This window comes from Urocitellus parryii, chromosome 5, assembly GCF_045843805.1.
Source record: "Urocitellus parryii isolate mUroPar1 chromosome 5, mUroPar1.hap1, whole genome shotgun sequence".
NCBI classification, from domain to species: domain Eukaryota; kingdom Metazoa; phylum Chordata; class Mammalia; order Rodentia; family Sciuridae; genus Urocitellus; species Urocitellus parryii.
In genome coordinates, this window is record NC_135535.1 from 74,656,644 (window position 1) to 74,674,279 (window position 17,636).

The 17,636-nt window shown below is 33.5% G+C and overlaps 1 protein-coding gene across 1 annotated transcript in view; it reads right to left on the reverse strand.

Annotated features, from left to right (window-relative positions):
• Positions 1-17,636, reverse strand: part of Lrrk2 (leucine rich repeat kinase 2) — a 127,913-nt gene that overhangs the window by 39,652 nt on the left and 70,625 nt on the right. The window contains exons 29-38 of the mRNA XM_026408515.2: positions 16,880-17,109; positions 16,380-16,507; positions 14,451-14,669; positions 10,945-11,146; positions 9,826-9,914; positions 4,875-5,062; positions 3,923-4,077; positions 2,779-2,925; positions 2,153-2,344; positions 1,253-1,399 (exon numbers count right to left, since the gene is read on the reverse strand). Coding sequence (XP_026264300.2) covers positions 1,253-1,399; positions 2,153-2,344; positions 2,779-2,925; positions 3,923-4,077; positions 4,875-5,062; positions 9,826-9,914; positions 10,945-11,146; positions 14,451-14,669; positions 16,380-16,507; positions 16,880-17,109 — 1,697 coding nt within the window. The remainder of the gene's footprint in view (positions 1-1,252; positions 1,400-2,152; positions 2,345-2,778; positions 2,926-3,922; positions 4,078-4,874; positions 5,063-9,825; positions 9,915-10,944; positions 11,147-14,450; positions 14,670-16,379; positions 16,508-16,879; positions 17,110-17,636) is intronic.

Here is a 17,636-nt window from a genome sequence, read left to right on the forward strand (position 1 = left end):
ATAAGCTGACCATATCTTTCAAAAAGTAGTTATATTACATGAATGCATTCAACCTCTTTTATGGAGTATGTTTAAAAACATCTTTTAGGTCTCAAAACCTATGTACACTGATAGGTTAGAAATGAAAGTGAGAATACAATTACTGTGATTTCACCTTCTTTCATTCTTTCAATGAGCTACACAAATCCAGTGGTTTTCATCAGACCCTGTCAAAAATCACTGATTGAATTTGTGGTACCGACCAGTACATGTGATTTTTCAGCATACAAAAAAGAGAGAGAGAGAGAGAGAGAGAGAGAGAGAGAGAGAGAGAGAGAAATCTTGAATATGGAAGCCAGAATTAGACAGGCAGTCAGTGTAGATAGGTAAATTGAGTCAGGTTGATCTAGCAGGCCAATTTTGAGTGCGTCTGGGAAGTTGGAGACTGTCCCCTGAGGGATCTTATCCAGAACCTGCCTCTGCTTCAACCTGTTACCAAGGTAACCTGACCCAGGAATTTCTGCTCCCTACAGGGAGCTATAAAGTTGTTAAAAGGTCCTTGTCTGCTCCATCCTGCCCTTCCTGCTTCAGCCCACCAGCTTCCCACCTTTTGAGCATCCCACTGAGCATTCCTGGGACTAGCAGGAAGAAGAAAGACAAGGGAGGAAAGGCAGGAGAACAAAGGAAGCCTAGGACTGATAAAAAGGAAAGAATACCTCTTTCTTGGGATACCAGGATACCAGCTATGGCCCCTTCTCCCTCTATGTTACCCCTTTTTAAATAAACCCTGCTTATATTATTTGCTTGCCTCGGTGTGCTTCTCTAATGTTCAAACTTCAATATGTGGGGAAGCAGGACTGTCACCAATAACCATCAGTATGTATGAGTAATAAAACTGCTGCTATGACTACACAGAGGTATTTTTACTTCACTTATGCTCCCCCTGACCTTTGGAACTGGAAATTGAACTAAAGGAAAATAAGAAAGGGCTACTTCACTTAACTGAAAACCTCCTCATCTACTTTCATTTGTGCTTCCATGATACTCCCATCTTCTTTTGGATCCTAGTCTACATTAGTATGCACAAAGAAAATTCTAGAACTGTAACGTGATATTACATTAAAATATATCATTCCAAATGAAAAACATTACATGAAATGTATGACGTTACTAAAAATCTATAACAGTAAAATTATGATATGTGGACATTTTCTAAATTGTAAGGAGGAAACTGCATCCTAATTTTTATTCTCAAAATAATGAAAGTAGTTACCTAAGAGAAACTCCGGAGCTTGCTCAAATTCCAACTCATCATTATTCAACATAATATTTCTAGGCAGGTCAGCAAGAATCAAGTCAGGAGCAATCTGAGATATTGGAATAGTAAGCCTTGGTTGATCTGGATTTACTAGGAGGTCTCCTGAGAATTATGTAAAAGATTTTTTTAAAAAAGAACATTTAAAGAAACAGAAATTTGTTTTTGCAAAAAAACATTACTTATTTCTATCCTTTTTATCCCTCCCTCAGTTTTTCTTATCATCCTAGATTTTTTTAGAAAAATTGAGAAATTGAAAAATAAAATCTGAAAATTTATTTAATATAAACCTACTTAGAATTTCAAAAATTCATTCATTAGGTAACAGAATTCAGAACTGCCTTAGCCTCTATGACTTCTGATTTGGAAATTATTTAAAATAAAAATAGAGATATTTTTATAAAATAAATATTTTATAAAATAAAATTTATAAAATAATTTATAAAATAAAAATAGAGATTTTTTTTAAACTAGAGATATTTTTGCCACATCTATGAAGCAACTATCATATGGCAAAATGTTGGTAAGTTATGTCCATGTATTGTACTCTTTTTAACAATTCTATGAGATAGATTTGTCAGTACTTTTGTTTCACAGATGAGGTTACATAATTCCAAAAGCAAGCATTCAAACTCTCAAAACAACATTTTCAAAATAGAGAACACAAAATTTTATTGCTAAAAATAAATTTTTCTGAATTGCCACTATTAAATATACTATTTAATATAAATATATTAAAATATGTTTAATTGAATATACTATCTTTCAACTGATCCCTATAGATAAAGATAATTTTTACATAAAAAAAGTCACTTCACTTTAAACACCTGTAAGTTGTATGAGGGTACACCACCGTACCTTCTTCTGCTTTCTTCATCAAGTCATCAAGTAAGATTTTCTGATGTTCTTCACCATCATTAAAACTGTATAATGCCCATTTCTTCAACAAAGTTTCTCCTTCACCACAAATATCAATCTCCAGCAACCCAGGAAACCATTCCTCCATGAGAGAATCGATGTGGTCCACAACTTGGCCCAGAAGAATACAGCCTGCAGAATTCATATAAGAGCTCATCAACCCCTACTGCTGTGAAGCTAGGCACGTTGTTGTTTTGAAAGTTGTTGGAAAGTTGTTGTTTTGATTTGGTTTGAGTGTTTTTAAGTCAGGGTCTCACTACACTGCCCAGTTGGGTCTTGAATTCCTCCAGCCTCATCCACCCAAGTAGCTTGGGTTTCAGGTGCATGTCATCACGCTCTAGTTCTGAAAAGGACTGTTTATGTTTGATTTTGCTTATGATACAACTTTTTCATTTTTATTGGTTCTTTTTAGTTATAAATAACAACAGGATTCATTTTGACATGATTATAAAAGCATGGATATATTTGTTCTAATTCAGTCCCCCGTACTTCCCCTTCTCCTCCTCTCCTTTAAAGTTTAGATTTCTATGAGGGTACAACTCAAAGTTTCAAATTAATTTGCTTACCTTTTCTACAAGAAGGAACTGTAATTTTTAAGAAGCTCTCTGGGTGATTGTCTAAGACTTCAGATCCTACCAAACAGTAAGCTTCAGGAGACCAATTCAAATAGATGCCTTGTCTCCAGTACATTCTGTTTGGGCGAAGTACTCGCTCTGCAGGAAAGTGAAGAGGATCCAAATATATTTATTAATTATTAACTACTTGGTAAGTTAAAAAGAAAAGCTACTGCCCACACCTCAGGTAACAGGAATACAGATATATTTATTTAAAGAAAATGTTTGGTTGTTAATGAGTCCTCAACATATTCATTAAATTTTGTATTAAATATTTTATACTTAATTTTGTAATAAAATAAATCAAATGTCCTTTAGAGTTCTTAAGACACATTTCAGGTTCATGCTGGTAATAAATTTGACATATTATATATGAAGAAAGAGAGTCACAAATAAGTTGTGATAACTTTTGAAAAGTTTATTTTCATACTCTATTAAGGCCATTTAGGAACTAGCTATATGTTAATTCCAAGCAATATAAGATTTATAAGTCTGTCTTTGGACCAGAAAAAAATTATATTTCTCCCCTTGGAGTATTAAGACATTTTTATTATAATTTTTTTAAATAATCATTATAAACACCCATTGTTGTTCTTTTTTGTAAATTCCTCAGAGATTATGCAGCAGAATGGAGATGTGACAGTCTGTATCCTGAATGGTCAGTACCTGATACAGTTGTCAAGTTAAACTCCCCTCCTATGCAGTGATCCCTTCTTTTTGTTACTGTTTCTTCATCTGTATGTTTTGTGTGTATGTGCATGTGCGTGAATACACACACTTGTGTATTTAAACCTAGGACTCCTGTTAATCCCACTTTTTAAAATTATAGCTTCTTGTTTGCTGTGGCATGGAAAGAAAGAAATTAATTTAGTTGTTGGAAATGTGTCTAACATGAAAATAGGCTTCAGTAAGGACCTGAGGGCTTTTCTTCCAGAAAAATTCCATGAGTTTATATGTGTTTATATATAATGACCTCTTTGGAGTTTTCTGAGCTTATTTCTGAATTCAGTTGCCTTACAAACAAGTAAACTCTGGGGAAAGGACAGTATTTTTCTCCTTATTTTGTTGAAATATTAAGTTTTCTTTAAGTACATACCTCTTCCTGAAAGCATGTAAGGTGAAATTTCAAGTAATCGATTGATTAATCTTGACCAAAATCCCATTGGAAAATAAGGCATTTCATACAGTCGAATGATAATTTCTGAGTTCTCACAATGGGGAAGTTCTATCACAGGTCTGTGGTCCGACAAACTAAAGAGAAAAGTACAACATCATTATACATTTAGAAAATACCCAACCATATTGGGTGAAGTATTTTACTACTCAAAGTCAGTGAAGATAACTGTTCCAAGAAACTGCACCTTACTTATAATATTCTTTTGCAATATGCTCTTCCTACGTCAAAAATTCAATGATCATTGCTCAGATGAAATAAATGTATGATTTTTTCAATAATACTATGTACAGTAATAAATTATTATAATTAGTTATACATAGACAAATATTAAGATTATATATAACTTGAAAAAGCATAAATCCTAGGAAAAAAGTATATATCTATACTTAGAACTGTCATCCACCAATCAGAATAATTTTCACTTTAACATCATATTTCTGGATAATATTTCCCAGTTGCTTATAGAACAATAAGAAAAATTTCCACAATACAGTGCTAGAATTTAGGTCTCCATTGAGATGCTATAAAATCTGTTGAAGACTCACAATCTCCCCAGAACTTCTCCAATATAATAACTCTTTTTGTCATGTAAAGACACACACACACACACAATGTCCACTATTTTCCTTTCTTAAATAATTTAAGCAGTGGTGAGCCAAATAACTATTATATATGTAAAATAGTCACTATATATTTAGTGTCAGATACAATGTTTCCATTAAAAATATGTGCTGTATTTATGTAGGAAGTTTACAAAAGGAGTAAAAAGAAATTTAGTACATCTATTATGCAACACAATCACCATTACAATTACAACAATATAATAAATGGTAAATTTCCAAGAAATTAAATTTTTAAGAGTTGTTTTTACCTGCTTGGAACCAGCAAATATTCTTCTCCTGTTGGCAAAGCAATCTGGAATTTTTCTAGGAGTTTAAAATACTGTGTCATGTAGTTCTTTGGAAATCTCCTTCTCTTTGAAAGAAATTTTTCCACATCTCTACGTGAAATAATTCCCTTAGGATATTTTGGACAGCCTTCCACTTTTACTGTCAAAATCTGAAAGATTTAAACTCATAAGTCATCACCAGGATTTACTTTCTGAAATGTTTCAAATTTAAAGTTTTTCATGTCTCTTTGCTCAGTGAAAATGATTAGAACAGTTTGTCCAATACAACAGAAGACCTCATTTCTCTAGCAGCTACTCAGTCTGGAAGCCTAATGGAGACTTCCTCCTTGAAAAACATTTATTAGCTTAAGAAAGTAAATTCAGATCAGAATTTATTGGGATTCTCTGAAATGAACCTTGAGATTTTGCTTGACTCAATTAACAGATCCATCTGATACCCTAGATTTGTACTGCAATCTTATCACTAATACATTCCTAGGGAAATTAGCTTCCAAACTTTTATCACTGCAGGCTTACAGTAAAATCCTACTTGACATTCATATAATAGAAGAGGGCTTCCATCAATTGGAAGAGAGGCTGAGGAGTACAGGTTAGTGAGTCTCTAGGTAACTACTATATTTTGCTGGATTCCATGTGCAAAATCTGGGGTAAGTCTAGGATAAGGCTTGAGAATATGCTATTTAACAAAGCAACCCAGATGATTTTAGCACAGAGACCTTTCAATGAGCTTTGATCATTGTCATAGCATTTATGAATCTGAATCTGATTCAGAAGAATCCAAATTCAAATCTAGGCTGAATGACAAGCTATATGAACTTGAGAAAGGATTTGATTTCTTTAAGGGACAGTTTCCTTCTCTGTAAAATGAGAAAATGAAAGTGTCTTTTAGATTGCCTTGAGAATGAAATGACACATGTAAAGTTTGCAAAGTGTATATCACAATTTTTAGTATATAATAAGCCCTTATGTGCCATCTATGTACATATTTCAATTAATTTTTTAGCAAATTTATTTGAAAAAGATGTGTATGCTTCATATTTTAGTAGATTTATAATGTTTAAGGGATTCTTAAATAAGTGAAAGCATTATTTTTCATTTTCATGCAGCTAAGTAACATACTAAATTGTAAAATCATTAGGCCCAAGAACTTGTTTCACCCATCTCTACATTTCTATTCTGGGTGTATAATTTTTATTGAATCAATGAATGCACAAATGATTGGACACACTGGCATCTAATGACAATGGGCCATGGGCCACTGCATAGTAGAAATTGTAGTTTAGACTTTTCTCATGCTGTTACTTTATACAAGATCAGACTGTCCTTAAAATTTAGGAAATGAGGCAAATGGTTTAACCATTTTAGTGTTTTTTAAGTCTTAAGAACCTCTCTAGAAATCTTCTATCTCCAACCATACTTCACATTTTCTTTGTGGCACTCAGCATCGCCAGTATATTATATGTGGACTTATCAGTTTTTTCCTCTAATTTGAATGCTAGTCTTATGCCTGCACAATTTTGTTAGTGCTATAAGCCCAGCACCAGAATAATATCTGGAACATAGTAAATATTGAACAAGTTTTGTTGAATGAGTGAATTTTGAGCAAATGTGATTGGAGCACTTTATCCTACAGTTAGTTTTAACATCACTGAAGTCAAACTAGTTGGTTAGAAATTGTAACTCTGTCCATCAATTTCTTTATCTTCAACATGGATACTAATAGCACCACTTAAATAGCTGTGGTGAGAATTAAATGAGGTCATCTTTGCGAAATGCAAAGTAACCCCCCTCATATGTTAGCCATTTTTATCTACTTATTTTACTTAGACAAATTCATTTTTATCTAACAGCAAGTTTTTATTAACAAAATCATTTTTAAAAGAGCCTGTACTTGATTTTCCTAGTAGATCTATAGTGTCTTACCAATATTTGTACTTGATTTTTCAAAGGTGGAAAATACTAATCTTTCTCTCCCTATACATGTACTACTCAGTCCATCAAGAAATGCATCCCATTTCCCCTACCCTTGAATCTGGCCTTGTGGATGCTCTGGCCACTAGAATGCAGCAGAATTGATGTTTTGCTAGTTCTGAGCCTAGCCTTTAACAGGACTAGCGACTTTTGCTTCATTTCTCTTGATAGCCTGCCCCCATGTACCTAATTACCCTGTGCTCTTCATTCAGGAAGCCCAACCCAGTCATGGAGATGCCTCATGGAAGAGCACCAGTACCAACCAAGCCTAAGTGTAGCCTTCTGGGACTTTCAAGCCTCATTCAACAAATGAAACCAATTGAATGGCCATACCAAGATCACGTGGAGCAGAACTACTCAGCTGAAACCAGCTGACCCACAGAAGACTAAGAAATAATATGTTCTTGGTGTTTCAAGCCTCTAAATTTTGCGGGAGCTTATTACATGCCAATAAAATCTGAAGCACTATCTTTTCACCTTTAAAAGCCCCCCCCTACTATTCCTTCAACCTACTAACTACTGTATATACCTGCTAATTTATGCCCTTATTGGAGGAAAGAAACATTTCCAATTTTTTTCTATATTTTCCCCACATATCATCAAGATTAAATTTCCATGCAAGCCTATTAATGCTCCACCTGATTCTTTAATAGCACTCTTTCATATTTTTTATCATACAGTTAAATGAGTTTTGCAAACTTCTCCCTGCCTTGACAGAACCTTCCTTAATAAGTTAGTGACCTAACAGCTCAGGACACACCGAGGGTAGGTGGGCTCATTAGAGCTTCTGCACCATGAAATTATTCCTGCCCTTGTCTTGATGATTCATGGAGGTGAACACCCCTATTTATTTCTGCAGATGAGTATCAGACAAGTTGCTTTGCTTTCATGTGGTTATTTATAGCTTTCCTTACCTTTAAATCTAAGTGAAAATGACATTATATTTCAATTTATCAGCATAAATAAAAATGATGGTATTTACTTGGTAAGTTAATAACAAATTTAAATTATCATTTTACCAACATTTTAAGTATGTCTTTCGAAATAACTTTGAGCTGTTTGAATTCTTGATTTAATTTTCACTTAGATTAGCATATTAATACTATAATATGTTAAAGAGAAGGAGAACTTTTATGGAGTTTTGACTTAATTAACCTATAGAATCTTCAGGAATTTTATTGTGCTCATGATAAAAATCTGTTTTTGTTTTCAAAAGGATGATTCTAATACAAACCTCTTCCTTATTCAACTATAGAAAATATGCTTACCCTAATCTACACATGTGCCACTTCACATGGAAACATCACTCTTGGGGATAAAGTTAGCCTTTTCCTACCTGGGTGGAGATTCTGATAGCTGCCTACAACAAAATCTGGAGGTTATATTTAAAACTCTCTTTACTACCAGATATATCTACCTACATATATGTTTTATTTTTCTCCCTACCTGATACACTTTCCAAAACTACATGAGAACATTTTTATAGTTTTAAAGATGTTTTTCATTTCCTAACATAATGTTATACAACTACATCAAATATAAAATTAGCTAATATTTACTACTCACACAGAACTACAGAGGTAATTAATACAGAAGAAGCTATTGTTATCCTCATTTTATGAATGGATAAGGGCTTAAAATGTTAAGAAATGTTAGAAACTCTTTAGAAGATATATCAACACAGGTCAAGCTGAGTCTAGAGCATGTGCCCTTGGTCACATTACTGGTTTTGTTATCAATTAATAGATGATGAGTAAAGTCACACTTTTCATGGCACACATGCAGAATAATGAAAATCTAACTTAAAAAATACATGACAAAATAGTAAAAACTGGCCCATTACAATTAGATGCCAATTACAATAATGTTTCAATATGCTCTCAAATTCCAGAGTATAGGAATTAGTCTCAACTGAGTTCTCTCTTCAAAATACCTTCCTTTATATCCTTAGATGGAATTTAGGAACTAGTGTTCTAAATTTGAGGGAACTTAATTATTATTTAATTGGAAGAGATATTTCTAATATAAAAATATACAATTATTTTAGGACCTCATCAAGCCACAGGCAAAACTATAAATTTTGATCATAAACAAGATAATTACCAATGAGTACATGTCTCCTGAGCTCACTGCAGTTTATGATTAAGCTACACACAATCATTCTCAATTGGAGGAATTTTGCACCCCCCAGAAAACTTTTTATCAACATCTAGATTCATTTTTACTTTTCATAACTGGAAGGGTGCAGCCAGCATCCAGAAAGTATAGACAAAAATGCTGCTATCATCCTATGATGTGCAATAAAGAAGTATGTTAATGGTGTTGAGGCTGAGAAACTCAGAGCTCATGTGTTCTACTTTAGTGATTTTCTATGGTAAATGTATAAAGAAGAATTATTATAGCTAATCAATAAAACTCATTGGCATTGGATTATAAGTGGGAGAACTTATTTTCCATATGGAGTATAAATGTAGAAAAGAGAATTATAACCACCACCATCCAAAGTTTTCAAAAGCTTATACAGTTTGGACTATGCACTTAAGAGTGGAAACTCCCCTCCATATTATCAAGGTAGAGGTTTCAACAGGCTCATCAACCCAATTTCCTCATATGTGTTTGCCCCAAGGATTTTCATTAGGCCTTTATTCATTGACCAGGTGAATAGACAAACTGAACATATTATCAGGGTCTAGAAAAGTGGCAAAGAATACAAGGTACAGTGTTTATCTGTGACTTGGAAACAGAGACACATAAGTGAACTCTAAGATATCCTCTTCCATGAAGCTCTTTGAACAGCCTTCTCCATGAAGTATTCTGTAGTTTTCTATATTTACAATACTTTAACTGAACACAACTGCTAAGATGCCCAGTGCTCTGGGTGCTATCTGTTCAACTTTTCAATCTCTGCAAATCAAATACCCCTAAAATGTAAGACACCAACCTGGGCCATGACTTTACAAAGCCACTTGGGTTCCACAAAATATAAGTCGCTTAACTGCAGTGCTGGGTCTTGAAAATGAAGAAGGACTCCTGTGCCAAAAATTCATCAAACAGTGAAACATGGAATCTAGAACATACGAATACTGAGGAGCTTTAGAGAAAGTCTAGTCCAACTACCTTATCTTACAGATAAGGAACTTTTAGCATAATTAGTGGCAGCACTGGGACTAGAGGCTGGGCATACTGTTCCCAAGCTCTAAAGTTCATTACTATAAATTAATTATTTTTGAACTATATAAATTGACCATATGTAAGCAAATTTCAGATAAATGCATTGAAGAAGATATACTCATAAAAAATAAAAATCCATAATTTACTTTTCACTTTCTAAATGTACACTCCAAAGACTTATCTTATTTTCAATACAGATTTAAAAAAACACACACAACTTATCACAGTCTATCTGATTAAAGAATAATAAGAAAAGGGAATAGATTATCATCAACATAAGATATTTTTCATATAAAAGAATTCAGGGATCAAAAACAATTTCCCAGACACTTTCTCAAGATGCACAAATTAACTCCCACATTTTTAGCAAGATAATTTCCGGCAAACACACAGTTAGTGCTGCAGTTGGTTTACTATGAGATCCATGAGTGATGAAACAGCAAGATCTGCCCATCAGGAGCTGCGCATCTCAGACAGCCTTCGACTCTAAATGACCCAGGTAAACCATTGCAGTAAAAAGTATCCTTTACAGCATAAAAATAACTATGACATCCACTAAATTCATTTGACTCTATGAAAGGATATGGGTATGCTCAGTGTTCAATAGCACCTGAACAGCAAAACCACACTCATGTGGGTTCAGGAACCCACGTGTTTTAATTCCTGCTCAGGAGTCCTTAGATGATTTCTAAATTATTTTTTCATGACATGATTATTATTCAACATCCATCCACATAATGATCTTCTAAAAATCAGTGGCCTGTTGTAAGAATTTTGTAGACATTCTCTTAAGTTGTAAATATAGTCTATACAAGATTCAGACACACTTTTACAAAGAACTATGACCACGTTTTGAAAAAAGAAATGTGAAACAAATAAACTCACAAACCTGATTCATTTAGGAAGTGAACTGCATGAGGAAGCTCATTTTCATCTAACTGCAGCTGATTTTCTGTCACTAGTTGTAATAATCGTTTCCGATCAATTACAGGAAATTCAATTGGCACATTTTTACGCTCTGATAAAATGATTTTCTCAAGTTCTACATAGCAGTCTGGAATTAGCTGCCCAACGACAGGCTGATCTCGAATCTATAAAATTACAAATGATAAGCTGTAAAAATTTATTTTATTTTGTATTTGACAGGTGTTTGGTAAATGCAGGGCTAATAGTTTTTATAGAAATAATAGATATGTCATTCAGAAATATATGTGTGAACAAAGTTGAGATACAATGTAAATCTATTTAAATTGTAATGAATAGAACATGAAATTGAAATAAGAAAAGTATAGACACAGGTCAATTTGGAAAGAACTATCAAGTCTATTTTATATACAGTTTTTTAATTTTTATTTTTATTTGCTATTTGCACAAAAATATTTATCTAATCATCCGGAAATTTCCTGGCCCAAAAAAAAAAAAAAAAGATAAATTGCTAACCATAACAAAAGGATTTTCTATTTTCTAAAGCCTTAGGCTTATATGCAATCAACATGTTAGCATATGACATCAGTAACTATTAAAGAACTTTGGACACTTTTTTATTAGATAAAATACTCACACCCAGAGGTAAAACGCTAAATTCTGTGCTTGTTGTTTAAAAAAAATGTTATATTGGCAAATTGTAAATATCAATAATTAAGCCTGGAGACATAAAGTCTTCTCACTCAAGCTATTTTATCTCATGGAACCTTGAACTTGGGAAAATAAGAAATCATCTAAACACAATGATTCTGTCTCAAGAAGGCAACCACTGGGAATCTAGTCACTGCTTAATAGTTGAGAAACATATAAAGTAAGCTTTTCAAAGTGTTGTCTTAAGATGATAGTATCTTATAAAGTTTCTATAATAAACATATTTTCCAAATGTTTTTGGAAAATACATACACTGATCTTTTTTTCCTTAAAAAGCTAATTTTAAGTACAAATACAATTTTCTTTAGCAATAGTAACTGAAATGTCTTAAATAACCACCAGATGGCAAACTCTGCCCATTTCTGGATCCCTGATAATTTTTATATATATTTTTAACCTGACAATAACTACCATAACTTAAGCAAACTTATTATGAATAGAAATTCAGTATTATTTGACACACATAAACACAAAAATTTAACTGTTCTTTTCCTACTTATAACAAGAGGGTTAAAGAACCTGATATATAGCACCCATAGCCATTGACTTCCAAGTTCATCAAAAAATGGCTTTTCAAAAAACTGTTTTCTTACATCCTTTGTCCAAGAAAATGAAACAGAATTCTACTAGCCTCTACTTTTAATATTTTTTTATTATTTAGAAGTTAAGATGAAATAGAACTTTCGAAGTTTATGTTTTAATCTAAGGAAGAAATTAAGGTTTCACAGAAAGCAGAATAGGCAGAAAGGAATGAATTTAATAGGCCTGGGTCACAGGGCCAGGAGGAGAAGCCTGTTCTGATATTGAGCATTATTGTCAGCGCTGACTTTGGTTTTTTCCTGCATCTCCTTTTACCTTCATTATCAGGCCATCACTAGGCTGAGCCAAAAAAGAAAAAAGAAAAGAAAAGAAAAAAATGTATTCTAAAGATTCTGTTTATAAGGCTAGGAAAATATTAGAGAATAGACAAGATAAAAGGAAAGATGAAAATAAATGGGAGGGGGGGAAATAAGACTCTAATCAATTAAAAGCTGCTGTTTGAAGACAGGTTGAAGCATCTCAGGGAAGAAGAATATTCAGGCTCCAGCAGCCTCACCAACCTGGGGTCATCTGAAAGAGTCACTGGTCTACAAAGAAATCCAGAGGGTTTTCAAACCAGTATGTCAAAATGATACATCCATTAGCAATATATCTTTCTTTAAGTAATACTGCCATTGTTCAAAGTATTTGTTTTCTTCCTTATGTAGAGTTATCTTTAAAGTTCATTTATAAGTGCAAGAAGAAAATTGGCCTTGTTGATTGTGATATCTTGCTACTAGCCAAAAAGCAGTATTAATTCAGCTTAATGAATCAACGCTTCTTCTATAGAATTTTGCTTCAACTAAATTCAGGTTTTTCAAAAACAAATTCATTCTCCACAAAAAGGTCTTCTACAACTTGATATATATTTTGGCAGCAATGAAAAAAAGGAAAATTATTAAAATATTTTAAGTAACAGCAAATTTCTTCAAATGACTAGTATTTTATTCGTTTTTTTTAAAGTGTACTACTCTCAAATTCTATCTCCCACAGAGAGCAGAAAAATCTTCAAAGACATAATACATTCTTCTTATATAAAATGCCACTACTAATCCACCTTCAGTAAAATATTTTAATAACTGTAATAAGCGTGTATCAAAAGATACAAGCATACAACCACAAAGACCATCACATTTATAAATGGCTCATTGGGTTTTGAGTTGGAGCACAACCTGTGGAAATGGAATAGAACCAAGCTAACCAGCCAACATGGAGTAATAACCAGGGTGATCACTTAATTTATCATCCAAATTGGAATGCTTTTAGAATGTACTGGAACACTATTAATCACTATGCTGGGACTGCCTAGGCCAAACAGGACTCTGGCTAAAAACCATGATCTCAATCATTAGTGCTAATGAGCTAATCCAACTGAGTCCAAATGAAATTCCTCATCATTTGGTCATGCTGAACTATCCAGTGTTTTCCAGTACAGTCTATATCATGTTCCCATTAGAACACCAGGAAGATTTCTTTCTCCTGCAAGTATTTTTAAAAAAGTATTCTCCCTGATGACAAATACGTTTATATTATATGAATATCTGACTTACCAGAAGAGAACTTTGGGAATTTTTTAAAGTCCTAAAATTAAAAACCTAGTTTGTATGAACTAAGTAATAATTTAGATGCTGCTGAAAACCAAATTAATGATCTTGACCAATAAATGAAAGAGTTGTCTCAAAAGTCTCAAAAGAGTAAAGGGGAAAAAACTGGAATGGGAATCACAAGAACCAGAAACATGAAGGAGCCACTAGGAAGATCAAGCTGTGCATAAAGTGGAAACTCCAAAAGAAAGGAGATGGCATGGCGAAACAAGAGCCAATAGAAGTTGATGATCTCAAGACCCTGATGTTAATTTGATGGGAAGTTGGGAGAGAAAGGGCATCAGAAGCACTCAGTCTCTCAGTAATATTTTCTCAATGTCCCAGAAACACCCTCTTAGATTCTCTCAGGATCCTGTAATTACTTTTTATTCCTATTTCTATGAATGACAAATGAGGTCTGGTATAAATAAGTAATTATCAAATTGAAAGTAATAATTCTAATGGCTATGAATAAATCCACAATTTTAAGATAATTGCTCTTTTCTCAAGACTTCTGACATTTCTAGAGAGTTGCATAACATGAGAATTAATAAATTATATTTATCTACTAACCTGCAGTATGCATAAGCCATATTACCTTGAAATTGAGACTCTCATTTATGATGGTTTTCCGAAGTTTTGCCAAAGCGTCAGACTCTTCCGTGGCATTCACAAAGTGGTAATCTCGTATTGCAGGGAACCCTCGCTTATTCAAGAGCTCCTTGGTGATTTTGCTTATGCAGGCTTTGCGCTGCTTCTCATCAGAAACATCCAAATGAGTGCCAACAAGAATCACAGGGGATGAAGAAGCCCGAGCCTATAGGAAAAAAAAAAAGAAAGAAAGAAAGAAAACAATCTAATGTTTGCTTTCAAATGATATATCCTTATATTTCTGCTGAAATTTGTTTTGTATGAAATTCAGTTGAATGAAAATGAAAACCTAAAAAACATTAGAAGAAGAAAATAATAACTGTTTTTCTTCTTGTTATGGTTTGAATTTTTCCCCCAAAGTACATATATTGGAAATTTAATTCCCAAGGCAGCAATGTTGAGAGGTGACCCTTATGTAGGGATTAGGCCCTGAGGGCTCTTTCTTATATGAGTTGTCATTGCAGAAGTGAGCTCCTAATAAAGGATGAATATGGTTCCCTCCTCTTGCCTTCTTCCCTGCATGTATACCCTGTTGCCTGTCTGCCTTCTGCCATGGAATGACACAGCAAGAAGCCCTGGTAAGATACCAACCCCTCCATCTTGGACTTGCCAGCATCCACAACTGTAAGAAATAAATCACTGTTCTTTATAAATTTCCCAGACTCAGTTCATCTGTTAAAGCAACACAAAATGGACCTAGACATTTCCTTAAACCTCAAAGAAAAAAAAATGTGTCTTTAAGAAAAGCTTATATGGGGCTGGGATGTGGCTCAAGCGGTAGCGCGCTCGCCTGGCATGCGTGCGGCCCGGGTTCGATCTTCAGCACCACATACAAAGATGTTGTGTCCGCTGAAAACTAAAAAATAAATGTTAAAATTCTTGGAAAAAAAAAAAAAGAACACAGTGATAAACTGGTAATCATCAAAAGTAACACACTTGGGGTTGGGAATTGTGGGTCAATGGTAGAGCGCTTGCCTAACACGTGTGAGGCTCTGGGTGTTCAATCCTCAGCACCACATTAAAAACTGAATAAATAAGTAAAATAAAGTTATAAAAAATATTTTAAAAAAAAAAGAAAAGCTTATAAATCATTTTATGTCCATTTTTAATACAATTCTTACCATTTTTTCAGGTGACCTACATTAAAGTAGTAGTGTTATTTTTCTTTCCTTTTTATTTCATGCTTAAAATGGGTTATTTGCTAAATGTGCTTCTAAAAAAAGCATTCAATAAATCCTCAAACTACATCAAAGTAATATAACATGGTTTATATTTTCTTTTCCATATTTGCCAATTTTATCTCCTGGATTCACTTAAAAGTCATTCAATCTGTAGTCTACCATGAAAGAAAAAAGTCACTAAGCAGGTATTACTGTCACTATAATATTTCCCACATCACTGTATGTGTAAATGAGAACAAAGTCAAGAAAAGAGAAGTTTCAAAAAATCACCCAGATTATAAAACAATTGCAAATGAGTCCAGATCCATTCCCAAATGTTTGGACACAGGGTTCCAAAGGACTTCATGCTCACAGAGGAGCCCACTGGAGCATCACTCAATGAGCATGTACTCTTTCCATTTAAAAATAATATGATGGAAAACAGTGAATATATTTATTTTCAAGTTTAACAGCATAAAAGGACTCAGGAGCTGATAACATTCATCAAATGGAGCTCTTTGTTGTCTCCTCATGACTTCACACTCTAAAAATTTCCCAACTCAAAATTTAGTGCTTCTGACCTAAAAAACAAAAACAAAAAGCAACAAACACCCCCACTCAAAAAAAAAAAAAAAACCCTGCCTATTTGAAGAGATTGTTTGCCTAAAATAAATTATATTATACAAAGACTAGAAAACTGGGATTAAACATATTACCTTTATGTTGAAGAGCCAGGGCTTCATGGCGTCCACTTCAGCCTGCCCTTTGCTAAGGTCATAGACAGCAAGATACAATGCCCGTTGGGTCATGAAATGGGGATGAGTACTGTAGAATTCCTCACGACCTAAATGAAGATTAGAGAGGGGTTTGGTTTTGGTTAGGTTTGGGTTTTTTTTTTTCAGTCTTCCAGGTAATAGGCAAGATTTTTTTTTATAAAAATGGTGGGAGGATAATACTATTGATCTTAAAAGAGAAAAACAACAGGTTATGTTTGGAGGGCTACAGTGGATTTTACCAGAGATAAACAACATTTAGTGTATGTATCCACTGCCAATCAAGTAGTTAGCTTAAGCAGCCCCTATTGATTGAAATGACTTTGAAATAATTCCATAACTACTAGCTCTTTGCTGTACTTGAACAGAAAAGTCAAGTTTTTAAATTTCTGTTGTGAATAAATGATAAAAGTGAACAAATGAATACCTAGAGAAATAAATACCTGCAAAATCCCAAACGTTTAGAATGAGGTCTTTCTTCTTTTTGCCTCTTATTAGGATAGGCCAGTCTTTCACATCTATGCCAACCGTGGGCCCCTGCATTCCAAGATCTGATTTCTTGATTTTCATCAGTTGCTGCAATAAGGTGGTTTTACCACTCCCAGTATTTCCCACAATCATAAGTTTCATTCTGTTATAGGGCACAGCCTTTTTTAACCGCTGTTGAAGAAACCTGGTATTTGAAGAAAAATAAAATAATAAACTGCTTAATAATATATTTGGGACTTAGGAGGATTCTCAGACATTGAATATTTTGGAATATCAGTATGCAAAAGCCTGCATAGTTCATATTACTAACAGTGTAAATACCTTGCTGTGCATTATTAATACATATTTTTGTTAGTTATTTCAGAGTAGTTGATAAAGTTTGTAGCATTACCAAATATAACAGCATGTTACACTATCACCAGAAATAATAAAACGCCAACACATTTGTAATACTAATTAGGATGCAGTGTATATATCCATACACACACACATACATATATATGTGTCATTGTGTGGATATCTGTGTATATGTGTACAATCTGAATTTAAATAGTACAACTACAATCCTAAATATGTAAAATGTAAAAATTTTGTATTGCCCATATGATTCAGAACAAAGGTAGAGTGTATTGCATACTGTATTGCATACTAAAGTTTGATAATGAGGTTATATTGGTTTTGGAGTATACATATATTATATATATAGTATAT